Here is a 27,971-nt window from a genome sequence, read left to right as displayed (position 1 = left end):
TCAACTTTTGGCTAATTTGACTTTCCCGCGATGCCCAAAAAGAAGGAGAAGAAAAACGGCGACAGGCAAGATGAAGACAAGAAGAAAACGAAGAAAAAACAAAGCCAGTCGCTTCCCGTGGAAGAAAACGACAAAGAAAAAGATTTGTATCTCGTTCAAATTCGATTTTTAAGCGAACAGCTGGAGAGGTGAGTCAGACTTGGAAGCTAGCTCGCTAGCTAGCGAGCTAGCTAACAGGCTAATTAATATATTACGTTTAACCGTTGTAATAATATTATTAAACAACTAGAAGAGGTCATTCCTGAAGGAATTGCGTGTGAATGCTTGATGTTGGAATGGTTTGAATAGCTTGAAAAATGTGGGAATTGTGCAACTTGGAAAAATGTCCCATTCATTTCAATGGGAACTTCCTGGAAATTTGGGAATTTTTGAGAAAAGCGGGATTTTTTTTACAAAACGATTAGGAGCACGAATGTCCTGAATGAGCTGACTTGTTGGAATTGTTTAAATCGGGCAATAAATGTTGAAGTAGTAAATGGTATTAGGGAATTTCGGGAAAATGGGGAATATTTTTGAACTTGGAAAAAGGGTAGTTTGAATTTCCAGAATGGTGCAATTGGTTAAAGGTGGAATGGGTTGAAGAATGTGGGAACTGTGGAAGTTTGAAAAATGTCCAATTAATTTTGAATGGGGAAAATGTCCCCCAAAAAAAGGAATTATGGGAAATCCGGGAATTTTTTTTCTGAAGTGTTGAAGTAGAGCACACAATTCCTGAACAAGTTGAATATTTTGAAGTTGGAACGGTTTGAATCAGATGAAAAATGTGGAAGTTGTGGAACTTTGAAGAATGTCCCATTGATTTAAATGGGAATTTCGGGAAAATGGTCTGAATGAGTTGAAATGGTTGCTGTTGGAATTTTTCAAATCGGTGGAGAAATGTTGAAGTAGTAACATGTTGAATTGAGAAATGGTATTACGGAATTCCTGGAATTTCAGGAAAACCGGAAATTTTTCCAGTTAAAAAAACAACTTCATTTTTTTTGTCCTGATTAAGGAAAATGTTTGGACGGTGGAACGGTTAAAGTGGGTTGAAAAATGTGGAAGGGGTGGTCGTCAGAAAAAAAGGGTGGAAATAGGGCTTTGGAAAAGCAGGAATTCTGGAAAATCCTGGAATTTTTTGGAACTTTGAGAAATTATTGTTTGAATTTCCAGAATGGTTGAATGTGTTAAAGATGGACTGGGTTGAAGAATGTGGGAATTGTGGAAGTTTGAAAAATGTCCAATTAATTTTGAATGGGGAAATTGCCAAAAAAAAAAAAAAGGAATTATGGGAAATCCGGGAATTTTTTTACGGAGTGTTGAAGTAGAGCACACAATTCCTGAACAGGCTGAATATTTTGAAGTTGGACCTGTTTGAATCAGATGAAAAATGTGGAAGTTGTGGAACTTTAAAGAATGTCAGGAAAAGCAGGAATTTTTTGGAAAATGGTAAAAAACTCGAATGTTCTGAATGAGTTGAAATGGTTGGTGTTGGAATTTTTCAAGTCGGTGGAGAAATGTTGAAGTAGTAATATGTTGAATTGAGAAATGGTATTACGGAATTCCTGGAATTTCGGGAAAACCGTAATTTTTTCCAGTTCAAAAAACAACTTTGTTTTTTGTCCTGATTAAGGGGAATGTTTTGACGGTGGAACGGTTGAAGTGGGTTGAAAAATGTGGAAGTAGTAGTCGTCAGAAAAAAGGGTGGAAATAGGGCTTTGGAAAAGCAGGAATTCTGGAAAATCCTGGAATTTTTTTGAACTTGGAAAAAGGGTAGTTTGAATTTCCAGAATGGTGCAATTGGTTAAAGGTGGAATGGGTTGAAGAATGTGGGAATTGTGGAAGTTTGAAAAATGTCCAATTAATTTTGAATGGGGAAATTGCCAAAAAAAAAAAAGGAATCATGGGAAATCCGGGAATTTTTTTACGAAGTGTTGAAGTAGAGCACACAATTCCTGAACAGGCTGAATATTTTGAAGTTGGAACTGTTTGAATCAGATGAAAAATGTGGAAGTTGTGGAACTTTAAAGAATGTCAGGAAAAGCGGGAATTTTTTGGAAAATGGTAAAAAACTTGAATGTTCTGAATGAGTTGAAATGCTTGGTGTTGGAATTTTTCAAGTCGGTGGAGAAATGTTGAAGTAGTAATATGTTGAATTGAGAAATGGTATTACGGAATTCCTGGAATTTCGTGAAAACCGGAATTTTTTCCAGTTCAAAAAACAACTTTGTTTTTTGTCCTGATTAAGGGGACTGTTTTGACGGTGGAATGGTTGAAGTGGGTTGAAAAATGTGGAAGTAGTAGTCGTCAGAAAAAAGGGTGGAGATAGGGCTTTGGAAAAGCAGGAATTCTGGAAAATCCTGGAATTTTTTTGAACTTGGAAAAAGGGTAGTTTGAATTTCCAGAATGGTGCAATTGGTTAAAGGTGGAATGGGTTGAAGAATGTGGGAATTGTGGAAGTTTGAAAAATGTCCAATTAATTTTGAATGGGGAAATTGCCAAAAAAAAAAAAAAGGAATTATGGGAAATCCGGGAATTTTTTTACGGAGTGTTGAAGTAGAGCACACAATTCCTGAACAGGCTGAATATTTTGAAGTTGGAACTGTTTGAATCAGATGAAAAATGTGGAAGTTGTGGAACTTTAAAGAATGTCAGGAAAAGCAGGAATTTTTTGGAAAATGGTAAAAAACTCGAATGTCCTGAATGAGTTGAAATGGTTGGTGTTGGAATTTTTCAAGTCGGTGGAGAAATGTTGAAGTAGTAATATGTTGAATTGAGAAATGGTATTACGGAATTCCTGGAATTTCGGGAAAACCGGAATTTTTTCCAGTTCAAAAAACAACTTTGTTTTTTGTCCTGATTAAGGGGAATGTTTTGACGGTGGAACGGTTGAAGTGGGTTGAAAAATGTGGAAGTAGTAGTCGTCAGAAAAAAGGGTGGAAATAGGGCTTTGGAAAAGCAGGAATTCTGGAAAATCCTGGAATTTTTTTGAACTTGGAAAAAGGGTAGTTGGAATTTCCAGAATGGTGCAATTGGTTAAAGGTGGAATGGGTTGAAGAATGTGGGAATTGTGGAAGTTTGAAAAATGTCCAATTAATTTTGAATGGGGAAATTGCCAAAAAAAAAAAAAAGGAATTATGGGAAATCCGGGAATTTTTTTACGGAGTGTTGAAGTAGAGCACACAATTCCTGAACAAGCTGAATATTTGGAAGTTGGAACTGTTTGAATCAGATGAAAAATGTGGAAGTTGTGGAACTTTGAAGAATGTCCCATTGATTTCAATGGGAATTTCGGGAAAAGCAGGATTTTTTGGGAAAATGGTAAAAAAAAACTTGAATGGTCTGAATGAGTTGAAATGGTTGGTGTTGGAATTTTTCAAATCGGTGGAGAAATGTTGAAGCATGTTGAATTGAGAAATGGTATTACGGAATTCCTGGAATTTCGAGAAAACCGGGAATTGTCTTACACAACACTTCCTGATGTATAATACAATGCAAAAATGTCAATTTCTTTCACTTTATCCTGCATCCTCTTTAAAAGTCCAACATTTTTCCCCGTCAAATTTGGACAACCATCTGTTGTCACACCTGCCAGCTTGTCCCATTTCAGTCCTAACATGTCCAAACACGCATTTACCTATGTGAACAAGTCATTACCTGTGGTTGTCTCTTTAATTGACTGCATGGCTGCCAGCTACTCCGTGATTTGACAGTCTGCAGTTATCCCACGTAAGAAGATGAGCAGCTGGGCGGTGTCACGTACATCGCAGCTCTCATCCAAAGCCGGCGAAAAACAGTCAAAGTCGGCCGTTCTGTTCTTCAGCTGAAGCTCCGAGTTTCCAGCGATGGTCTCAACCCGCCTCGTTACAGTGCGTCGGGAGAGTGACACGTTCTCAGATGCGCCCCTCTTCTCCGGGCATATCGGCGCAACAGAGTCCAATAAGCACTCCTTAATAAACTCTGTCAGAAAACGCCTTACTTTTTCTGGCGATTTTGTGAGAAATGACGAAACTTGTCCTGACGGCTGCATCTCTGGGGGTGTGACATTTGGCAAAAAGTCCTTGTTGGGTTTGCAGTTTTACCATCAACGCATCAGCCTCCCTTGCGCGCGCTTCATCAGACACATTCCGGTATTTTTCCTGGTGCTTGGTCGTGTAGTGGCGATTCAAATGATATTCTTTAACACAGCAACCTGTGTACCACAAATTAAGCACACGGCTTTACCTTTCATTTCTGTGAAGAAATACTTGGCAGTCCATGTCTTGTTGAAAACACGCCATTCCTCATCAACTTTTCTCTTTTTAGCATCTCGGGGGTAACCGTGCATCACTTGTCGCCGTGCACCTTCACTCACAGGTTACACACGGACATACGCCCATAAATAACACTTTTCAAAATAAAAGCGGCACAGTTGTATTGCACGCACGACATAGATGTTTTTTTTAAATGTATTTTGTACATCGCAGCTCTCATCCAAAGCCGGCGAAAAACAGTCAAAGTCGGCCGTTCTGTTCTTCAGCTGAAGCTCCGAGTTTCCAGCGATGGTCTCAACCCGCCTCGTTACAGTGCGTCGGGAGAGTGACACGTTCTCAGATGCGCCCCTCTTCTGTGATTGCCGCTGTTCACATTCACTCACAATCGCGCACGAGCATACGTCCACACGGAAGTAATACAAATAACGCTTTTCAAAACAAAAGCAGCACCGTTGTATTGCACACTCGACATGGATACTTTTTTAAATGTATTTTGTGATTTATGATTGGCCTCACGCGGGCCGGACAGGGACGCACAAAGGGCCGGATGTGGCCCGCGGGCCGCAGAATGCCCAGGTCTGGTTTGAAGTGAACATAAAAACAGTGTACCCACAAGTTCAGAGCTAACAATGCTAACGTATAACATGACATAACGTTTTGGCAATATTGATTTGAATTTGATTTTAGAAATATCGCCATTTCCTCCGCAGCCCGTTTAGGCAGCAGTAGCTTGCTGACAATAGGTCCGTTTTTATCATTGCTACTTTCTAACACCTCCCCCCTACTTTTGTGTCCTTTTTTTGAAGATATCAGCTGAAATGTAAGGAAGTGACCAATGAGAAGAAGGCCTTGACGTCCCAGTGCAGCTTTCTGGAGAAGGAGAAGGAGGACATTGTGGACTTTCTCAAGCACTCCCTGCTGGAGAAAGAGGACGAGCTGGACGACACGTCCGAGCGTCTGCGGGCTCTGCGGCGAGAGGCCGACCAGGACGTGGATGCTCTGCGACTGCAGCTGGCTCGGGAGCGACAGGAAGTGGTGGAGCGCAGCGACGAGCTCGCGGAACAGAACGCCAAGCTAGGTAGCTGGGAGGTTCTCTTCCAGGTTCCTCTCTTAGTAAAAGTTGACATAAGGAAGATCCTTCGCATGACACGAGTGTTCGGTTTTGCTAGTCAAAGATCCTTGATATGACAGGAGTGTTATTCTCTTTTTAAGGATTACATACATCAATAAATACATCAATTCTAGTCAAAGATCCTTGATATGACAAGAGTGTTATTCTCTTTTTAAGTATTAAATACATCAATTGTAGTCAAATATCCTTGATATGACAGGAGTGTTATTCTCTTTTTAAGTATTACATACATCAATTGTAGTCAAAGATCCTTAATATGAGAAGAGTGTTATTCTCTTTTTAAGGATTAAATACATCAGTTGTAGCCAAATATCCTTGATATGATAGGAGTCTTATTCTCTTTTTACGTATTAAATACATCAATTCTAGTCAAAGATCTTTGATCTGCTGTTTTTAGTAATATACTAGAAAAATAGTACCGTAGTTAAAGGCCTACTGAAAGCCACTACTACCGACCACGCAGTCTGATAGTTTATATATCAATGATGAAATCTTAACATTATAACACATGCCAATACGGCCGGGTTAACTTATAAAGTGACATTTTAAATTTGCCGCTAAACTTCCGGTTCGAAACGCCTCTGAGGATGACGTATGCGCGTGACGTAGACCGGGGAACACGGGTATGCCTTCCACATTGAAGCCAATACGAAAAAGCTCTGTTTTCATTTCATAATTCCACAGTATTCTGGACATCTGTGTTCGTGAATCTGTTGCAATCATGTTCATTGCATTATGGAGAAGGAAGCTGGGCAAGCAAAGAAGAAAGTTGTCGGTGCGAAATGGACGTATTTTTCGAACGTAGTCAGCCACAACAGTACACAGCCGGCGCTTCTTTGTTTACATTCCCGAAAGATGCAGTCAAGATGGAAGAACTCGGATAACAGAGACTCTAACCAGGAGGACTTTTGACTTCGATACACAGATGCCTGTAGAGAACTGGGACAACACAGACTCTTACCAGGATTACTTTGATTTGGATGACAAAGACGCAGACGTGCTACTGTGAGTATGCAGCTTTGGCTTCTAAACATTTGATCGCTTGACCGTATGTGCGCAACTTTTTTTTGCGTATGTACGTAACTTTTTTAAAATATATAAGCTTTATGAACCTTGGGTTAGGTGAACGGTCTTTTGGGCTGAGTGATTGTGTGTGTTGATCAGGTGTTTGAATTGTATTGGTGTGTTCTATGGAGCTAGGAGCTAGCATAGGAGCTAGGAGCTAGCATAACACGTACCGTACCGTAAGTGCGCGTCACGTACGTAACTTTTTAAAAATATATAAGCTTTATGAACCTTGGGTTAGGTGAACGGTCTTTTGGGCTGAGTGATTGTGTGTGTTGATCAGGTGTTTGAATTGTATTGGCGTGTTCTATGGAGCTAGGAGCTAGCAGAGGAGCTAGGAGCTAGCATAACAAACACGCAGGTGTTTTTATGCAGGATTAATTTGTGGCATATTAAATATAAGCCTGGTTGTGTTGTGGCTAATAGAGTATATATATGTCTTGTGTTTATTTACTGTTGTAGTCATTCCCAGCTGAATATCAGGTCACCCCCGGCTCTCACAGCATCTTCCCTATCTGAATAGCTTCAACTCCCCACTAGTCCTTCACTTGCACTTTACTCATCCACAAATCTTTCATCCTCGCTCAAATTAATGGGGAAATTGACGCTTTCTCGGTTCGAATCTCTCTCACTTCATGCGGCCATCATTGTAAACAATAGGGAACTTTGCGTATATGTTCAACTGACTACGTCACGCTACTTCCGGTAGGTGCAAGCCTTTTTTTTATCAGATACCAAAAGTTGCAATCTTTATCGTCGTTGTTCTATACTAAATCCTTTCAGCAAAAATATGGCAATATCGCGAAATGATCAAGTATGACACATAGAATAGATCTGCTATCCCCGTTTAAATAAAAAAAATTCATTTCAGTAGGCCTTTAAAGATCCCCTAAATGACAGGTGCACTCCGGTGTTTTTTATAACCTACTGCAAAAACGCTAGTCAAAGATCTTCTACGACAAGAGCGCTGGACTGCTTTTTAAGAATCTACCACAAACATTGTCAAAGATCCTTTATATGACAGACGTGTTCTTCTGTTTTTAGGAATCTGCCGCAGAACAGCTAGTCAAAGAGCCTCCATATGACCACTGTGCTCTGCGGTTTTTGAGGATGAAATACAAAACTGCTAGTCAGAGACATCTTAAGAGAAGACTATGAAAAACGTCAAAGATCCTCTATGACAGGAGTGATCTCGTATTTTGCAGTATGTTCCCTAAAAACAACAGTCAAAGATCCTTTATATGACAGGTGCACTCGGATTTAAGAGACGACTGTGAAAAACGTGAAAGATCCTCTATGACAGGAGTGATCTGGCATTTTTACAGTATATTCCCTAAAAACAACAGTCAAAGATCCTCTATATGTTAAGAGAAGACTGTGGAAAACGTCAACGATCCTCTATGACAGGAGTGATCTGGTATTTTGCAGTATGTTCCCTAAAAACAACAGTCAAAGATCCTCTATGACAGGAGTGATCTGGCTTTTTTACAGAATATTCCCTAAAAACAACAGTCAAAGAGCCTCTATATGACAGGTGCACTTGGATTTAAGAGACAACCGTGAAAAACGTCAAAGATCCTCTATGACAGGAGTGATCTGGCTTTTTTACAGTATATTCCCTAAAAACAACAGTCAAAGATCCTCTATATGTTAAGAGAAGACTGTAAAAAATCTCAAAGATCCTCTATGACAGCAGTGATTTGGCATTGTGTTCCCTAAAACAACAGTCAAAGATCCTCTATATGACAGGTGCACTGGAATTTAAGAGAAGACTGTGAAAAACGTCAAAGATCCTCTATGACAGGAGTGATCTGGTATTTTGCAGTATGTTCCCTAAAAACAACAGTCAAAGATCCTCTATGACAGGAGTGATCTGGCATTTTTACAGTACCGGTATATTCCCTAAAAACAACAGTCAAAGATCCTCTATATGACAGGTGCACTGGAATTTAGGAGAATACTGTGAAAAACGTCAAAGATCCTCTATGACAGGAGTGATCTGGTATTTTGTTCCCTAAAACAACAGTCAAAGATCCTCTATATGACAGGTGCACTGGAATTTCAGAGAAGACTGTGAAAAACATCAAAGATCCTCTATGACAGGAGTGATCTGGTATTTTTACAGTACCGGTATATTCCCTAAAAACAACAGTCAAAGATCCTTTATGACAGGAGTGATCTGGTATTTTGCAGTATGTTCCCTAAAAACAACAGTCAAAGATCCTTTATGACAGGAGTGATCTGGCATTTTTACAGTAACGGTATATTCCCTAAAAACAACAGTCAAAGATCCTCTATCTGACAGGTGCACTGGAATTTAGGAGAATACTGTGAAAAACGTCAAAGATCTTCTATGACAGCAGTGATTTGGCATTTTGTTCCCTAAAAGAACAGTCAAAGATCGTCTATATGACAGGTGCACTGGAATTTAAGAGAAGACTGTGGAAAAACGTCAAAGATCCTCTATGACAGGAGTGAGCTGGTATTTTGCAGTATGTTCCCTAAAACAACAGTCAAAGATCCTTTATGACAGGAGTGATCTGGCATTTTTACAGTAACGGTATATTCCCTAAAAACAACAGTCAAAGATCCTCTATGACAGGAGTGATCTGGCATTTTTACAGTACCGGTATATTCCCTAAAAACAACAGTCAAAGATCCTCTATGACAGGAGTGATCTGGCATTTTTACAGTAACGGTATATTCCCTAAAACAACAGTCAAAGATCCTCTATATGACAGGGGCACTGGAATTTCAGAGAAGACTGTGAAAAACGTCAAAGATCCTCTATGACAGGAGTGATCTGGTAGTTTTACAGTACCGGTATATTCCCTAAAAACAACAGTCAAAGATCCTCTATATGACAGGAGTGTGCTGCTGTGTTTAGGAATCAACAGCATTTTCTCCTCACCAAGTTGCCGGTGAAATATCGCCACTTAATAGTGAAGGTGTGTTTCTCTTGTGCCCCCTAGTGGCCAGGCTGACTGCTGTGGAGGAGTTTGAGAGGCAGAAGGAGCAGATGATGTCCAAGATGGCGGCGCTGGAGAAGCAGCTGACCAATCAGGAGGAGGCACACGCCGCTGCCCTGCACGCCGTGGAGATGAAGGCTCTGCTGGAAAAGAGCAGGTGGAAAACACAAAGCCGCTGACACAGCACATCCTCCAAGTTGTTCTTGCCTGCTCCAAGATGGCCGCCACAGTTGACCTCTCCCTTCCCCGGGTGGACAGGCTAGCGAGTCAGATGGAGGTCCAGGCGGCGGACTTGGAGCGCCTGGCGGAGAGCAAACTGCCCGAGACCACCAGGAGGACCCTGCAGGAGAACCAGGAGGTCAAGGTGCGATACGGCGTGCTCTCCGAGAGGGCCCACGACCTGGCCCAGGAGAACGCCGCCCTGCGGGACCAGAAGACCAAGATGGCCGCAGACGTGGACGTCTTGGAGGAGACCATCAGGGAAATGTCTCGTCAGAGTTGTGTCCGCAAGAAGGTGAGAGCAACAATCTGTTAGATCTTCTCTTTCTGACCACAAGCAGCTTTACACAAACATGGCGTCTCTTTTGTGTCACATTTTTCTTCCATTTGGACTTTTCCCCCTTCCTTTTATCTGAAATACCGTATTTCCTTGAATAGCCGCAGGGGCGCTAATTAATTTAAAACCTCTTCTCACTCCTGCGGTTACCAAAACCATGCGGAATGAGCAAGCATGCTCTAATTATTTTAAAACCTCTTCTCACTCCGGCGCATACCTTATCATGAAAAACACATTTAATAAAAAAAACGTTATTATGATCTTACCTTTACTTGTAGATGGGTCCATGTGCAGCTGCTTCTGATCAAAGGCAGTCTTTCTCATCTTTCTTCAATTTTAAAAGTCTCTGGAGATATTCCTTTAATTATTACCTCCTGCTTCGATTGAAAGTCCAGTTTAGAAAACGGTTTTATTTTAGATATGTAATCCTCCATGTTAAAAGTGCAAGCAAACAATTGCTGCATGCTTGCTGCTTGTTGTCTTCTTCTGCAGTACCTGTCTCCTGCAGTACTGGTAGTCGCAAGAAGGATCACTAGCGCCCTCTACCACCTGGAGGCGGGAGTCATTTAATGACTCATATTTGACCCGGCGGAAGTGCCAAGCATGCGCTAATTATTTTGCGAAACGAGTTTGACCCGGCTGTAATTCTAGGCAGGCGAATACTATATTCCCGGCGCCAATTCAAGGAAATACGGTACACAAACTGTATCATCATAAATGTCATACAGTCCATATCCGTTGTGGTCTTTTAGGCTTCATAACGCGCCACACATTTTCAATGGGAGACCGGTCTGGACTACAGGCAGGCCAGTCTAGTACCCGCACTCTTTTACTATGAAGCCACGTTGATGTAACACGTGGCTTGGCATTGTCTTGCTGAAATAAGCAGGGGCGTCCATGGTAACGTTGCTTGGATGGCAACATGTGTTGCTCCAAAAGCTGTATGTACCTTTCAGCATTAATGGTGCCTTCACAGATGTGTAAGTTACCCATGTCTTGGGCACTAATACACCCCCATACCATCACACATGCTGCCTTTTACACTTTGCACCTATAACAATCCGGATGGTTCTTTTCCTCTTTGGTCCGGAGGACACATGGCCCACAGTTTCCAAAAACAATTTGAAATGTGTACTCGTCAGACCACAGAACGCTTTTCCACTTTGTATCAGTCCATCTTAGATGAGCTCAGGCCCAGCGAAGCCGACGGCATTTCTGGGTGTTGTTGATAAACGGTTTTCGCCTCGCATTGGAGAGTTTTAACTTGCACTTACAGATGTAGCGACCAACTGTAGTTACTGACAGTGGGTTTCTGAAGTGTTCCTGATCCCCATGTGGTGATATCCTTTACACACCGATGTGGCTTGTTGATGCGGTACAGCCTGAGGGATGGAAGGTCACGGGCTTAGCTGCTTACGTGCAGTGATTTCTCCACATTCTCTGAACCCTTTGATGATATTACGGAGCGTAGATGGTGAAATCCCTAAATTCCTTGCAACAGCTGGTTGAGAAAGGTTGTTCTTAAACTGTTCAACAATTTGCTCAGGCATTTGTTGACAAAGTGGTGACCCTCGCCCCATCCTTGTTTGTGAATGACTGAGCATTTCATGGAATCTACTTGTATACCCAATCATGGCACCCACCTGTTCCCTATTAGCCTGCACACCTGTGGGATGTTCCAAATAAGTGTTTGATGAGCATTCCTCAACTTTATCAGTGTTTATTGCCACCTTTCCCAACTTCTTTGTCACGTGTTGCTGCCATCAAATTCTAAAGTTAATGATTATTTGCACAAAAAAAAAAGTTTACGAGTTTGAACATCAAATATGTTGTCTTTGTAGTGCATTCAACTGAATATGGCTTGAAAAGGATTTGCAAATCATTGTATTCCGTTTATATTTACATCTAACACAATTTCCCAACTCATATGGAAACGGGGTTTGTTTATATGTAATATAACATACAAATATACATATACTACATACATATAATATATAGGTACGCACGCACGCACAATGTGCAAACCTTTACTTAAAAAGGGACTTTTGTTGAGGCTAGAAGCAATTATTCATGTTTACATTGTTTCTTATGGTGAACTCGGCTTTACTATACAAACTTTTTCCAGGGATCAATTAAGTTTGTAAAATGAGGTCCCACTGTAATTAGACATCTTTTCTTTTAAATTTCCCCAAAAATAAATCACTATTGGATTTTTTCCCCCAAGTTTTTCTTAATAAAGTATTGTTCTTTTTACCTGAAAAAACATTGTTGGAAAGTTCCTAACACTTTTCTTTAAAGCAAATAATTAAATACATCTTTGACAACTTAATTTTTTAAAATTTTTATTTTTTTTCACTTTTAAAATTTAATGATTTTTCTTTTACTAAAAACTACATTTAAATATAATTTTCCTTTTTGGATTCAACTTTTTATATGTATAGAAAATATTATTTTTATCTTTGTCTTAATTGTATTGAGCTGTGTTGACGTCCTTCCTCCACCAGGTGGCGGAGCAGCTGACCTCAAAGTGCCAGCAGCTGCAGACGCAGCTGAAGGAGAGCAGCCATGACTTGGAGCAACTTGGGAGCAAACATGAGAAAGTCCGAGGCCAACTGGAGGAAGTCAGGTTAAAGAACACAACACATGTCGTAAACGCTCTGCTTTTTTTCTTTTTAAACTTTCATAATGATACATAAGAAAGCACCATATTGGAATGACCGCTTGGTTATTGTTGCGTTGACCAGCATTCCTCCAATGGGGAATTCAAATTGCTAGTCTCGCCCAGATTCTTTTTATGGCAATAAGCTGATGTTTATATTCAATCAATAGGCAGCAGTTGGTATTTTGTGGTTTATTCTCCAAGCTTAGAGGACAAACCTGAGACCAACCCAGCACCCAAGCGTTCCCTAGCCCGGTCCAGATCGGTCTACCAAAACCCCGGAACTCCTGTCTACTTCCTCCTTCTCCTGTCCCCCCCACCTGCTGTTTCCCCAGTCTAGCTGTGCTCCTTATCTTAGGAATGTAATGGCAGTCTCAACAAAGACAGCGCTCTGACTCTAACCAAGGACACTCGAATCCAAGCACTTTGTACCACACGAGACATTAGCTGATGTAAATATGATTATAGGAGTTTTTAGAAAGAAGTAACACTTAAATATGGATATGATTCTGATCTGCTTCCAACATTATTAATAAAAAGTTAACAAAATGCAACTCATACTTCAAAATGCAGCTAGCCACAGCTGTTAAAAACGTTATTTAGAGGATTTATGGTAAATAAACTTTTTTTTTTTCCCTCTCCAGAGACAGCCATACCATCGCCATCAAGCAGTCCAGCAAAAACCGTGCTTTGGCGGCGCGTCTGGAGGCGGAGCTACAGCAGGAGAGGGAGAGAAGGTCCAAAATGCAGGAAGCCGTGGCTGCTGTCAGACATGTTGTCATGGTGATGAAGACCCATCCTGTCATCCGGGTCTTCTTCAGATCTTCATTATCGTCACTTTGTGCAGGAAGCACATCAGAACCCGGAGGCGGTCCGGTGGAATCAGCTGATGCAGAAGCTTCTGGTCATCCTGGAAGGCTCCGCCCCCTCGATGAGCGACACCAGCAAGCTCACCTTTGACAGGCGGTAAGGACCAGCAGGAAATGTTTGTACGAAGGTCTACTGCAGTGTAGTTTGTTCCTTGTCTCCCGAACAGGACGGAAAGTTCCAGTTCCCACTTCCAGTTGTCACGAGCCACTTTGAAAGCCAAACATGCACCCTCCAGAGGACAAAAACAATGAGAACGCCGACAGAAAACTGTGTGGTGAGTCGAGTTGAAAAAACGAATTCATGGCTTTTATCGTCCAATCAGATCGCTTTGATGATATTCATGTGTTCCTCGTTATGCACTTGGGATGTGTGCATGACTTTGCTGTGCGAATAGTCTTCAACTTTTGTTTCATTTGGAGGTGAAAAACCTACATATTCATTCTTGTTATCCACATGACACTTTTAGACATTCATGAAAAGAAACAGTGGCAAAATATAGAGATGTCGGATAATATCAGACTGCTGATATTATCGGCCGATATATGCTTTAAAATGTAATATCGGAAATTATCGGTATCGGTTTCAAAAAGTAAAATGTATGACTTTTCAAAAGGCCGCTGTGTACACGGCCGTAGGGAGAAGTACAGAGCGCCAATAAACCTTAAAGGCACTGCCTTTGTGTGTTGGCCCAGTCACATAATATCTACGGCTTTTCACACACACAAGTGAATGCAGGGCATACTTGGTCAACAGCCATACAGGTCACACTGAGGGTGACCGTATAAACAACTTTAACACTGTTACAAATATGCGCCACACTGTGAAGCCACACCAAACAAGAATGACAAACACATTTGGGGAGAACATCCGCACCGTAACACAACATAAACACAACAGAGCAAAATACCCAGAACCCCTTGCAGCACTAACTCTTCCGGGACGCTACAATATACACCCCCCGCTACCCCAAAACCCTGCCCACCTCAACCTCCACATGCTCTCTCAGGGAGAGCATGTCCCAAATTCCAAGCTGCTGTTTTGAGGCATGTTAAAAAAAATAATGCACTTTGTGACTTCAATAATAAATATGGCAGTGCCATGTTTGCATTTTTTTTAGGGATGTCCGATAAATGCGTTAAAATGTAATATCGGAAATTATCGGTTTTTTTATTATCTGTATCGTTTTTGTTTTTTAAATTATTTTTAATTTTTTATTAAATCAACATAAAAAACACAAGATACACTTACAATTAGTGCACCAACCCAAAAAACCTCCCTCCCCCCATTTCTTTCTGTTATCAATTTTCTGGTTCCTACATGATATATCAATATATATCAATACAGTCTGCAAGGGATACAGTCCGTAAGCACACATGATTGTGCGTGCTGCTGCTCCACTAATAGTACTAACCTTTAACAGTTAATTTTACTCATTTTCATTAATTACTAGTTTCTATGTAACTGTTTTTATATTGTTTTACTTTCTTTTTTATTCAAGAAAATGTTTTTAATTTAGTTATCTTATTTTATTATTTAAAAAAAAAAAAGTACCTTATCTTCACCATACATGGTTGTCCAAATTAGGCATAATAATGTGTTCATTCCACGACTGTATGTATCGGTTGATATCGGTATCGGTAATTAAAGAGTTGGACAATATCGGATATCGGCAAAAAGCCATTATCGGACATCCCTAATTTTTTTCCATAACTTGAGTTGATTTATTTTGGAAAACCTTGTTACATTGTTTAATGCATCCAGCGGGGCATCGCAACAAAATTAGGCATAATAATGTGGTCATTTCACAACTGTATATATCGGTATCGGTTGATATCGGTATCGGTAATTAATAGTTGGACAATATCGGAATATCGATAAAAAATCCATTATCGGACATCTCTAGTATAATATACTCTTAATTTGAAATAAGTCTTCATCTAAAGACTTTTTTTTTTTTTTTTTGCTCAAATATATATATATGTTTTACCATAGACCAGTATATCGCTTGAATTTATTATAAACATCTTTTTTTATTATTAGTTTTTGTTCAAATGTTATAAAATTGTTTTTATTTTACCTAAACTTTATTTTTTAATGCTAGTAATTAGTATGTATGTAACATTATCACAAACATTTTATTTTTGCAGCATCATTATACACATTTATTTTTTTTAATTTCATATTTTATTTTACAATAAAAAATGTTTTTTCCCCATACAAGAACAACGAAATTGCGGATGATGAAGCAAAATGTAATTACATGCTGGGAATTAGTATGTCATTTTTATTACTACTATCACAATGGCATAATCATATTATTATGTATTTTGTAATTACCTTTTGTTCAAATGTAATATTTATTCTTTTTTTATGTGTATACAAAAAACATTGCAGCTATTAAGCACAGTTTTATAATCCATGTTGAAAAATGATTACATTTTTTTTTATTGTAATATAACTTTGTTTAAATGATTGTATATATAAAATCTCAGCAATTTAGTATCTTAAAGTTTATTTATATAGTATTTATATAGCCCTTAATCACAAGTGTCTCAAAGAGCTGCTAGTATACATTGTTACAAAATTGTATTATACATTCAGTGTTTCCCATAAACTGCCAAGATACCTGTGGCGGTGGGGGCGTGGTCACCATGACATCATCGAGTAATTTGCATAATTAACTACAATATGATTTTCTCTAAAAAGGCTCAAAAAATGTATACTTACTAATTAATAATAGTTTTGTTTTAATCCATTTTACAATATAATTACAACACTATGTACATATTTATATACAGATTTGAACAATAAGTTATTCACTGAAATATATTTATTAATTGTGGTTTTTACAAAAAATATCTTATAAAATATAAAGGCAAGGCAAGGCAAGGCAACTTTATTTGTATAGCGCTTTTCATACACAAGGCAGACTCAAAGTGCTTCACAGACAACAAAGTGAAATGAAAGAAAATAAAAGCAAAATTAAAATGCAGACAATAAAAATAAAAACAGTGCAGACGTTAAAAGTTAAAAGATTAAAAGATTTAGCTGAAAGCTAAGGTGAACATAAAAGTCTTCAGTCTAGTTTTAAAAGTAGTGAGAGTTGGGGAGAGTCTGACATCTTCAGGAAGTTTATTCCAGCTATGTGTTGCATAGTGACTGAATGATGATCTCCCTTGATTTGAGTTTACTCTTGGAACCGCTAACAGATTGGTCTCAGAAGATCTTAGTGATCTAGAGGGCGTATATAGTGGGAGCATATCAGTGATATACTTGGGCCCTAGACCATGTAGTGATTTATATGTGAGCAGGAGGATTTTGAAATCTATTCTCTGATGTACAGGGAGCCAATGTAAGGATTTAAGAATTGGTGTAATGTGCTCACATTTTTTGGTCTTTGTTAGAACTCTAGCAGCAGCGTTCTGAACAAGCTGTAGCTGCCTGACAGTTTTTTTGGGAAGACCTGCAAGGAGACCATTACAATAGTCTAGCCTACTGGTAATAAAGGCATGTACAAGTTTTTCTAAGTCTTGAGCTGACATGAGCCCTCTAAGTCTTTTTACATTTTTGAGGTGATAGTAGGCCGATTTTGTTACTGATTTGATGTGACTGTCGAAATGTAAATCAGAATCTAAAATAACCCCAAGATTTCTGGCTTTATTTGAGGTTTTCAGGGACAGTGATTTAAGGTGTTGGATGACTTTAAACCTTTCTTTTTTAGCACCAAAAACAATTATCTCAGTTTTATCTTCATTTAGTTGTAGGAAATTTTGGCACATCCAGTGTTTGACTTGCTCAATGCACTGGCACAAAAGATCTATGGGGCGATAGTCATTTGGTGATAGCGCTACATAGATTTGGGTGTCATCGGCATAGCAATGATGGTCAATGTTATTATTTTGCATGATTTGTCCTAGTGGGAGCATATAGATGTTAAATAAAGTCGGCCCCAAGATTGAACCTTGGGGGACTCCACACGTTACGTTGGTTGGTTCTGATACAAAGTCACCAATGGAAACAAAATAGTTCCTATCTTGTAGATATGACTTGAACCAGCTTAAAACTGTGCCTGAGATCCCCACCCAGTTTTCCAACCTGTCCAAAAGTATTGAGTGGTCGACAGTGTCAAATGCAGCACTGAGGTCCAAAAGCATTAATACTGAAGTTTTGCCAGAGTCTGTGTTTAGACGGATGTCATTTATAACTTTAAGAAGGGCCGTCTCTGTGCTATGAAGAGGTCGAAATCCTGACTGGAAGTTGTTGTGGCAGCCAGTAGAAGCCAAGAAGTGATTTAGTTGTTGGAGGACAACTTTCTCAATTATTTTACTTATGAATGGTAGATTTGAAATTGGTCTGTAGTTGTTGATAACAGAGGCATCTAGGCTCTGCTTTTTTAGAAGAGGTTTAATGACTGCAGTTTTGAAAGCCTTCGGGAAATTGCCCGATTTAATAGAATTATTAACTATTTGCAAGATGTCTGTTGATAGGCAGTCAAAAACATTCTTAAAGAAGTTGGTAGGTAAAACATCAAGGCAGCAGGTGGATGACTTTAGAGCTGTCACCGTTTCCACTAGAGTTAAAAAAATTAGCTAAAATGTCTCTTAAAGCTCTGCCCCTTTAATTAGTGCATACTAAATAATTTCACTTTAGCCTACTACTACAACCATATTATTTACCAGCAACATAAAGTGAAACAGAGGCAGAGGCGTCCTGCCACAGTCAGTAACAAATAAACAGAAAACAGTAGTGGTCAAATACAAATAAGGCAACAAGAGAAGTATCCTACACTTCTCTTTTGTAAAGTAAATCTGAACAGCCGATATGGGCATCTACATTAATAATTTATTTTATTTTATTTTTTCGTGGCGGGCCGCCACAAATAAATGAATGTGTGGGAAACACTGACATTTTCAAAATGTACTTTGTTAATTATTAACTTGTTTTTATTCTACAATTTTATCAATTCGAATATATCATTGTATTTATTTCAATTAACAAATGATTATTCAGTCGGCTCTTTTAGAAGTCGTACCTCATACTTCCTGTTATCAATACGAGCAACTAAAAAGAAAAACATAAAAAATATATTTTAATGGATGTTTATTGTTACATGGTGACGTCGAGGTCAATTTAAAAGGACACAAAGTGGAAAGGAGACGAAAAGAAAGTGGCGTTGAGCTAGCGGTATGTACAATGAAATACATAGATCTGCTTTAAAAACTATACCTTGATAAATACAGAACTTCATGGATCAATATTTGTAATAATAATAATAGGAAATATTGAAAATACTGTAGAGTTTCTTTTAAATAGATACAAAGGATTTGTATAAAAGTGGAGCTCATTGGCTGATGTTGGACTTGAGATCAAAATATGTACACAACTTTACTACTCGGGGGCGAAAAATAGAAAATATCATTAGTTGGATTGCAAAAAAAAAAAAAAAAAAACGGAGGAAAAAGTCGAAAAAGAGTCAGGAGTTGACCTGCTGGTACATTCACATTAAGGCGTCTCTCATAAGGCCGGCGTGGGCGCACTAATCAAACGCACCTCTGCGAGTGGGGCTGGGCGACATCTTTCGGCCCAGTCGAGGCGTGCCCTGAAAGGGCGAGAGAGAGAGAGAGAGAGAGAGAGAGAGAGAGAGACACGCACACATTATTAATGGCAGCCCAGGAAGGTCAAAAGCTCAAATGAAAGAATAGAAATAATGCGAGGACTCACTGGTGACTGAGCTTTGGAGAAGTTGACGTGTGCGTAGAGCAGGACGGCGATGTCCTTGTGTCCCGCCTCCAGAGAGATGGACAGAGCGTTACTCTCATCCTGGAGCACATAAATCAATCAAAGCATTGATTACAAATCAATCGTATAATATCAATAAAGTAGAAGAAATTCCCCCACCATGTCAGAGTCTACTTTCCTTACATTTCAATCAATCAATCAATCAAAGTTTACTTATGTAGCCCTAAATCACGAGTGTCTCAAAGGGCTGCACAAGCCACAACGACATCCTCGGTTCAGATCCCACACCAGGGCAAGGAAAAACTCAACCCAATGGGACAATGAGAAACCCTGGAGAGGACCACAGATGTGGGGACCCCCCCTAGGGCGACCGGTGCAATGGATCTAACATAATAGTGTGAGAGTCCAGTCCATAGTGGATCTAACATAATAGTGTGAGAGTCCAGTCCATAGTGGATCTAACATAATAGTGAGAGTCCAGTCCATAGTGGATCTAACATAATAGTGAGAGTCCAGTCCATAGTGGATCTAACATAATAGTGTCAGAGTCCAGTCCATAGTGGATCTAACATAATAGTGAGAGTCCAGTCCATAGTGGATCTAACATAATAGTGTGAGAGTCCAGTCCATAGTGGATCTAACATAATAGTGAGAGTCCAGTCCATAGTGGATCTAACATAATAGTGTGAGAGTCCAGTCCATAGTGGATCTAGCATAATATTGTGAGAGTCCAGGCCATAGTGGATCTAACATAATAGTGTGAGAGTCCAGTCCATAGTGGATCTAACATAATAGTGTGAGAGTCCAGTCCATAGTGGATCTAACATAATAGTGTGAGAGTCCAGTCCATAGTGGATCTAACATAATAGTGTGAGAGTCCAGTCCATAGTGGATCTAACATAATAGTGAGAGTCCAGTCCATAGTGGATCTAACATAATAGTGTGAGAGTCCAGTCCATAGTGGATCTAACATAATAGTGAGAGAGTCCAGTCCATAGTGGATCTAACATAATAGTGAGAGAGTCCAGTCCATAGTGGATCTAACATAATAGTGAGAGAGTCCAGTCCATAGTGGATCTAACATAATAGTGAGAGTCCAGTCCATAGTGGATCTAACATAATAGTGTGAGAGTCCAGTCCATAGTGGATCTAACATAATAGTGAGAGAGTCCAGTCCATAGTGGATCTAACATAATAGTGAGAGAGTCCAGTCCATTGCAGGCATAATTGTTTTTAAACAATGCTGAAAATGAGGATAAATTGAAATAGCACTAAAGTTTATTATACACTTTTAGTATTACACTCAATTTTATAACTTTATCGCAAATAAAACAAATTACAAAAAAATATTGAATTAAAAATAAATGTATATAAACGTAAAATAGGTTTTATATAAATAAAGAAACAGCTGGAAAATGTAAAAACATGTATCATTAAGTGAATGAACATTTGTTTCTTGCTTTTTATTTATACATTAAAAAATGCTTTATGTACAGTTTGTTCTAAAAAATGTATGTTTTTAATTCTTTAAAAACATTAATATTTACTTAAATGTATCAATTAGGTATTTTCCTTTACATTTTTCTTAAATTTCACTGAAAAGTATTCTACATTAACTACTTCAGTTTTGAGCAAAATTTGACCACACCTATTTCACACAAACATTTCCATTAAATGCTTTTTTTTGCTCAACTCTACACTGAATTATAATTACATTTCTTGCTGTAAATGAGCTGAAATTATATCATTAAATAATCACATCAATTTAAATTCTACACTTTTTTTTTGCCCAAATCTTGTATACATTTAACCATGTATTTATAATAATTATTGTATTATAACTATTTTTCCGCTCCAAACAAATAAAGTATAATTGACCACATTTAGAGAAATATTTTTTCCCTCGACAATTTCTGAAAAAAAAAAAAGTGGTGTTGAAACAGTAGTGGAGTACGTGTCAGACAAGTGTGTGTGTGTGTGGAGAATATTTCAAAAGTGATGACGCGGCGTTGTTGACTCACGCTGTCGCTGAGCGTGGCGTCGCAGTCGGGTTGTGCCAGCAGCAGCTTGACGATCTCCACGTGCCCGTGCTCGCTGGCGCACATGAGCGCCGTGGAGCCCTCGTCGTCCTGCACGTTGACGTCGGCGCCGTGAGCCAGCAAGGCGCGAACCATATCCATCCTGCCGTGGCTGACCGCCAGCATCAGACCCGTCTGACCCGCCTGCAGGAGAGAACACACTCGTTAGGAACTCCAATACATCCTGAAACGGGACATTTTGTGCCCTTCAGACTTTTTGTCAAATTTAAATGATAATCTTTTTTAAAAGGACTAATTATACTTTGTCATCTTCTTGAAATGAAATTAGCTTAAAATGATATTTTAATTCCACATTTATCTCAAATACAATCTTTTGTTTACATTTCAATTCAAATGACTGGCTTTCAATGATGCAGTTTTACATTTGTCCACCAGATGGTGCCAGTTTCTCCCAAATGTTAACGTTATAAACTTCAGTCCATCCTAAAAGGGACATTTAATGCCATTCTGATTTGTTGTCAAATTTACAAGATTGTATATTTTAAAATCACTAATACTACTTTGTAATCTTCCTGAAATTGGCCCAAAATGATATTTAAAATGACATTTTTATTCCCACATTTATCTCAAATACAATATTTTGTGTTTACATTACAAACTGAATGATTGGCTTTCAATGATGCATTCTTACATTTGTCCACCAGATGGTGCTACTTGCTCCCAATCAAAGCGTGCAGCAAAATGTCACTTTTTATCGATTTCTACAGAAATTATGTGTCGCAATTGTTTTTTTTGACAAAAGTTTGTACGGGGCATAAAATGAGGGGTGTTTTTACTTGTTTAAAAATAAAATAAAAAGTGGGATTACGCTAAACTGCACTTCCATGGATCACAAATCGCAAAATGCAAATATTATTTGACACGTGCATATCATGCAGAAATCCTTTTGAAAAATGTATTTGTTTATAGTTGGGGAAATATTTAAATAAGTCTATAGCTGTTTTTGGGAAGTAGACATTCGAGTGTAATTTTCGTTTAAGCGAAAATAATCCAAACAATGTTGCAGCCAATCATTGACCAAGCTCAGTGCTTAATAATCAGAAATATTCGTATAAAAAAAAAAAAAAATGTTTTCAATAAAAATAAAAAAATAATCAGTGGGAATGATTTAAAAATGATGTCATTCAAGAGGGTTAAATCCCCCAAATGTACTATGGTTTTAAAGATCTACTGCAAAAATACTTGTCAAAGATCCTTTTTTTGACAGGAGTACTCTTTTTAAAAATCTACTGCAAAAATCCTTGTCAAAGATCCTTTTTTTGACATGAGTACTCTGTTTTTAAAGATTTACTGCAAAAATCCTTGTCAAAGATCCTTTTTTTGACATGAGTACTTGTTTTTAAAGATTTACTGCAAAAATCCTTGTCAAAGATCCTTTTTTTTGACATGAGTACTTGTTTTTAAAGATTTACTGCAAAAATCCTTGTCAAAGATCTTTTTTTTGACATGAGTACTCGGTTTTTAAAGATTTACTGCAAAAATATTTCTCAAAGATCCTTTTTTTTGACATGAGTACTTTGTTTTTAAAAATCTACTGCAAAAATCTTTGTCAAAGATCCTTTTTTTGACAGGAGTACTCTTTTTAAAAATCTACTGCAAAAATCCTTGTCAAAGATCCTTTTTTTGACATGAGTACTTGTTTTTAAAGATTTACTGCAAAAATCCTTGTCAAAGATCCTTTTTTTGACATGAGTACTTGTTTTTAAAGATTTACTGCAAAAATCCTTGTCAAAGATCTTTTTTTTGACATGAGTACTCGGTTTTTAAAGATTTACTGCAAAAATATTTGTCAAAGATCCTTTTTTTTGACATGAGTACTCTGTTTTTCATAATCTATTGCAAAAATCCTTGTCAAAGATTACTTTTTTTGACATGAGTACTTTGTTTTTAAAAATCTACTGCAAAAATCCTTGTCAAAAATCCTTTTTTTGACATGAGTACTCTGTTTTTAAAGATCTACTGCAAAAATCTTTGTCAAAGATCCTTTTTTTGATATGAGTACTGTTTTAAAAAATCTACTGCAAAAATCTTTGTCAAAGATCCTTTTTTTGACATGAGTTCTCTATTTTTCATAATCTATTGCAAAAATCCTTGTCAAATATCTTTTTTTTTGACATGAGTACTCTGTTTTTCATAATCTACTGCAAAAATCTTTGTCAAAGATTCTTTCTTTGACATGAGTACTTTGTTTTTAAAAATCTACTGCAAAAATATTTGTCAGATCCTTTTTTTGACAGTACTCTGTTTTTAAAAATCTACTGCAAAAATCCTTGTCAAAGATCTTTTTTTTGACATGACTACTCTGTTTTTCATAATATATTGCAAAACCCCTTGTCAAAGATCCTTTTTTGACACGAGTACTCTGTTTTTAAAAATCCACTGCAAAAATATTTGTCAAAGATCCCTATTTTGACATGAGTACTCTGTTTTTAAAGATTTACTGCAAAAATATTTGTCAAAGATCTTTTTTTTGACATGAGTACTCTGTTTTTAAAAATCTACTGCAAAAATATTTGTCAAAGATCCTTTTTTTTGACATGAGTACTCTGTTTTTAAAGATTTACTGCAAAAATGCTTGTCAAAGATAATTTTTTTGACATGAGTACTCTGTTTTTCATAATCTACTGCAAAAATCTTTGTCAAAGATCCTTTTTTTTGACATGAGTACTCTGTTTTTAAAAATTTACTGCAAAAATCTTTGTCAAAGATCCTATTTTTGACATGACTACTCTGTTTTAAAAAATCTACTACAAAAATCTTTGTCAAAGACCTTTTTTTTTGACATGAGTACTGTTTTAAAAAATCTACTACAAAAATCTATGTCAAAGATCCTTTTTTTGACATGAGTACTCTGTTTTTAAAGATTTACTGCAAAAATCTTTGTCAAAGATCTTTTTTTTGACATGAGTACTCTGTTTTTAAAGATTTACTACAAAAATATTTGTCAAAGATCCTTTTTTTGACATGACTACTCTGTTTTTCATAATCTACTGTAAAAATCTTTGTCAAAGATCATTTTTTTGACATGAGTACTCTGTTTTTAAAGATTTACTACAAAAAATATTTGTCAAAGATCCTTTTTCTGACATGACTACTCTGTTTTAAAAAATCTACTGCAAAAATCTTTGTCAAAGATCCTTTTTTTTGACATGAGTACCCTGTTTTTAAAGATTTACTGCAAAAATCCTTGTCAAAGATAATTTTTTTGACATGAGTACTCTGTTTTTAAAGATTTACTGCAAAAATCTTTGTCAAAGATCCTATTTTTGACATGACTACTCTGTTTTAAAAAATCTACTACAAAAATCTGTGTCAAAGACCTTTTTTTTTGACATGAGTACTGTTTTAAAAAATCTACTACAAAAATCTATGTCAAAGATCCTTTTTTTGACATGAGTACTCTGTTTTTAAAGATTTACTGCAAAAATCCTTGTCAAAGATCTTTTTTTTGACATGAGTACTCTGTTTTTAAAGATTTACTACAAAAATATTTGTCAAAGATCCTTTTTTTGACATGACTACTCTGTTTTTCATAATCTACTGTAAAAATCTTTGTCAAAGATCATTTTTTTGACATGAGTACTCTGTTTTTAAAGATTTACTACAAAAAATATTTGTCAAAGATCCTTTTTCTGACATGACTACTCTGTTTTAAAAAATCTACTGCAAAAATCTTTGTCAAAGATCCTTTTTTTTGACATGAGTACCCTGTTTTTAAAGATTTACTGCAAAAATCCTTGTCAAAGATAATTTTTTTGACATGAGTACTCTGTTTTTAAAGATTTACTGCAAAAATCTTTGTCAAAGATCCTATTTTTGACATGACTACTCTGTTTTAAAAAATCTACTACAAAAATCTGTGTCAAAGACCTTTTTTTTTGACATGAGTACTGTTTTAAAAAATCTACTACAAAAATCTATGTCAAAGATCCTTTTTTTGACATGAGTACTCTGTTTTTAAAGATTTACTGCAAAAATCCTTGTCAAAGATCTTTTTTTTGACATGAGTACTCTGTTTTTAAAGATTTACTACAAAAATATTTGTCAAAGATCCTTTTTTTGACATGACTACTCTGTTTTAAAAAATCTACTACAAAAATCTATGTCAAAGATCCTTTTTTTGACATGAGTACTCTGTTTTTAAAGATTTACTGCAAAAATCTTTGTCAAAGATCCATATTTGGACACGAGTACTCTGTTTCTTGTAAAAGATCCTTTTTTTGACATGAGTGCTCTGTTTTTCATAATCTATTGCAAAAGCCCTTGTCAAAGATCCTTTTTTGACATGAGTACTCTGTTTTTAAAAATCTACTGCAAAAATCTTTGTCAAAGATCCTTTTTTTTGACATGAGTACTCTGTTTTAAAAAATCTACTGCAAAAATCTTTGTCAAAGATCCTTTTTTTGACATGAGTACTCTGTTTTTCATAATCTACTACAAAAATCTTTGTCAAAGATCCTTTTTTTTTGACATGACTACTCTGTTTTAAAAAATCTACTGCAAAAATCTTTTGTCAAAGATCCATATTTGAACATGAGTACTCTGTTTCTTGTAAAAGATCCTTTTTTTGACATGAGTGCTCTGTTTTTCATAATCTATTGCAAAAGCCCTTGTCAAAGATCCTTTTTTGACACGAGTACTGTTTTTAAAAATCTACTATAAAATATTTGTCAAAGATCCCTATTTTGACATGAGTACTCTGTTTTTCATAATCTACTGCAAAAATCTTTGTCAAAGATCCTTTTTTTTGACATGAGTACTCTGTTTTTAAAGATTCACTGCAAAAATCCTTGTCAAAGATTCTTTTTTTGACACGAGTACTCTGTTTTTAAAGATTTACTGCAAAAATATTTGTCAAAGATCCTTTTTTTGACATGACTACTCTGTTTTTCATAATCTACTGTAAAAATCTTTGTCAAAGATCCTTTTTTTGACATGAGTACTCTGTTTTTAAAGATTTACTACAAAAATATTTGTCAAAGATCCTTTTTCTGACATGACTACTCTGTTTTAAAAAATCTACTGCAAAAATATTTGTCAAAGATCCCTATTTTGACATGAGTACTCTGTTTTTAAAGATTCACTGCAAAAATCCTTGTCAAAGATCTTTTTTTTGACATGAGTACTCTGTTTTTAACTATTTACTGCAAAAATATTTGTCAAAGATCCTTTTTTTTTTGACAGGAGTACTCGGTTTTAAAATATCTACTACAAAAATCTTTGTCAAAGATCCTTTTTTTTGACATGACTACTCTGTTTTAAAAAATCTACTGCAAAAATATTTGCCAAAGATCCCTATTTTGACAGCAGTACTCTGTTTTTAAAGATTTACTGCAAAAATCCTTGTCAAAGATAATTTTTTTGACAGGAGTGCTCTGTTTTTCATAATCTATTGCAAAAATCCTTGTCAAAGATCCTTTTTTTGACAGGAGTACTTTGTTTTTAAATATCTACTGCAAAAATCCTTGTCAAAGATCCTTTTTTTGACAGGAGTACTCTGTTTTTAAATATCTACTGCAAAAATCTTTGTCAAAGATCCTACGATAACAGTTTTAAAAGACTTACTCTTTTATCAGATTTTTTTTACAGCAGTTTCGGGTAAATTTTGGTCATTGGAGTTGAAAAGAAGTCCGCATTAAAATAGAATTATTTCCGTTTCTCACCAGCAGGTGGCGCCACAACACAGCAAAGTTCTGGCTAATAAAGCAGCAACTACAGTGGCCACCCTTGTGCCCTGCTGCTGACCTTTGACCTCCGACCCCAGGGGGGGGGGACAGTTTCCACACCCACCTGACTGGCTCGGGCGTTGACGTCGCCTTTGCCGAAGAGTTCCTCCACGATCTGCATGTCTTTGGGCGTTTCCACGGCAGCCAGCGCGGCCAGCATGATGGGTGTGTAGCCCGCCTTGTTCTGCTGGTTGACGTTACACACGTCTGCAACACACACACACACACACACACACACACACACACACACACACACACACACACACGGTCATGAAACGCTGTCTTTGAAAGTCCACACGCTTCCTCCCGTCAATCACTTGTCCGCCATTGTGCCCCTGCCTCTGTCTCGTAAAGGATCTTTGCAGGGGCCGCACACAAAAGAGCCAAAAGCCTTTGAAGTCCTGTTGGACTGAGTGTCATGTGACCTGGAGTGTCATGTGACCTCTAGCCAACCCACCTGCTGGTGTGCGTGTCATGTGACCTGGAGTGTCATGTGACCTTTTAGCCGACCCACCTGCGTCCAGCAGCTTCTTCACCACCCTGAAGTTGGAGTGAGACACGCTGTAGTGCAGCGCCGTGTTGCCGTTGCCGTCCGCCATGTTGACCACGTGGCGCAGCACGGCCGGCGACACGGCGCCGAAGCCCGCCAGGTAGTCGTCCACCGCGCCGGCCGTCGCCGCCTTCTGGCTGGACACGCGGAACCACTCGTGCTGCACCGTGTTCACGCACGCCCTCTGTGGACACACGCGGCACAGCGCTCCTGTCATATAGACCATCTTTACTGGCGTACAAATACATGCTTTTGCCATTTACAGGATCTTTGACCAGCGTCTTGGCGGTAGGTCTTTAAAAACAGAGTACTCC

General features: G+C 37.7%; 2 protein-coding genes across 3 annotated transcripts in view; one reads left to right on the top strand and one right to left on the bottom strand.

Moving 5' to 3' along the window:
- LOC133632155 (cilia- and flagella-associated protein 157-like) lies at nt 1–27,920 on the top strand. 2 transcript variants are annotated; one of them, XM_062024428.1, is made up of 9 exons: nt 1–188; nt 5,099–5,370; nt 9,462–9,615; nt 9,717–9,972; nt 12,519–12,640; nt 13,318–13,456; nt 13,521–13,639; nt 13,710–13,817; nt 27,051–27,920. In XM_062024428.1, the coding sequence occupies exons 1-8, from the start codon at nt 31–33 to the stop codon at nt 13,792–13,794; spliced, it is 1,305 nt and encodes a 434-aa protein (XP_061880412.1). In that variant the 5' UTR covers nt 1–30; the 3' UTR covers nt 13,795–13,817; nt 27,051–27,920. The 2 variants fall into 2 exon arrangements, with proteins under 2 accessions (XP_061880412.1, XP_061880411.1); XM_062024427.1 differs by having other exon boundaries at nt 27,048–27,920.
- The window catches only part of kank1a (KN motif and ankyrin repeat domains 1a), a 453,264-nt gene continuing 443,923 nt past the window's right edge, over nt 18,631–27,971 (bottom strand). Inside the window, exons 8-12 of the mRNA XM_062024419.1 lie at nt 27,622–27,841; nt 27,172–27,314; nt 21,304–21,504; nt 19,265–19,363; nt 18,631–19,142 (exon numbers count right to left, since the gene is read on the bottom strand). Of these exons, the coding sequence (XP_061880403.1) occupies nt 19,080–19,142; nt 19,265–19,363; nt 21,304–21,504; nt 27,172–27,314; nt 27,622–27,841 (726 nt within the window). The 3' untranslated portion in view covers nt 18,631–19,079. The remainder of the gene's footprint in view (nt 19,143–19,264; nt 19,364–21,303; nt 21,505–27,171; nt 27,315–27,621; nt 27,842–27,971) is intronic.

Source organism: Entelurus aequoreus, linkage group LG17 (assembly GCF_033978785.1).
Source record: "Entelurus aequoreus isolate RoL-2023_Sb linkage group LG17, RoL_Eaeq_v1.1, whole genome shotgun sequence".
In the NCBI taxonomy this organism is placed as follows: Eukaryota; Metazoa; Chordata; class Actinopteri; order Syngnathiformes; family Syngnathidae; genus Entelurus; species Entelurus aequoreus.
Note: the sequence above shows the minus strand (reverse complement) of the source record. Positions and strands in the feature narration are given on the sequence as shown.

Coding starts and splice junctions, on each gene's coding strand:
- LOC133632155 (XM_062024428.1), top strand. CDS start 31: ATGCCCAAAAAGAAGGAGAAGAAAAACGGCGACAGGCAAGATGAAGAC. Junction 5,371..9,461: donor GGAACAGAACGCCAAGCTAG/GTAGCTGGGAGG, acceptor TGTGCCCCCTAG/TGGCCAGGCTGACTGCTGTG. Junction 12,641..13,317: donor GGCCAACTGGAGGAAGTCAG/GTTAAAGAACAC, acceptor TTCCCTCTCCAG/AGACAGCCATACCATCGCCA.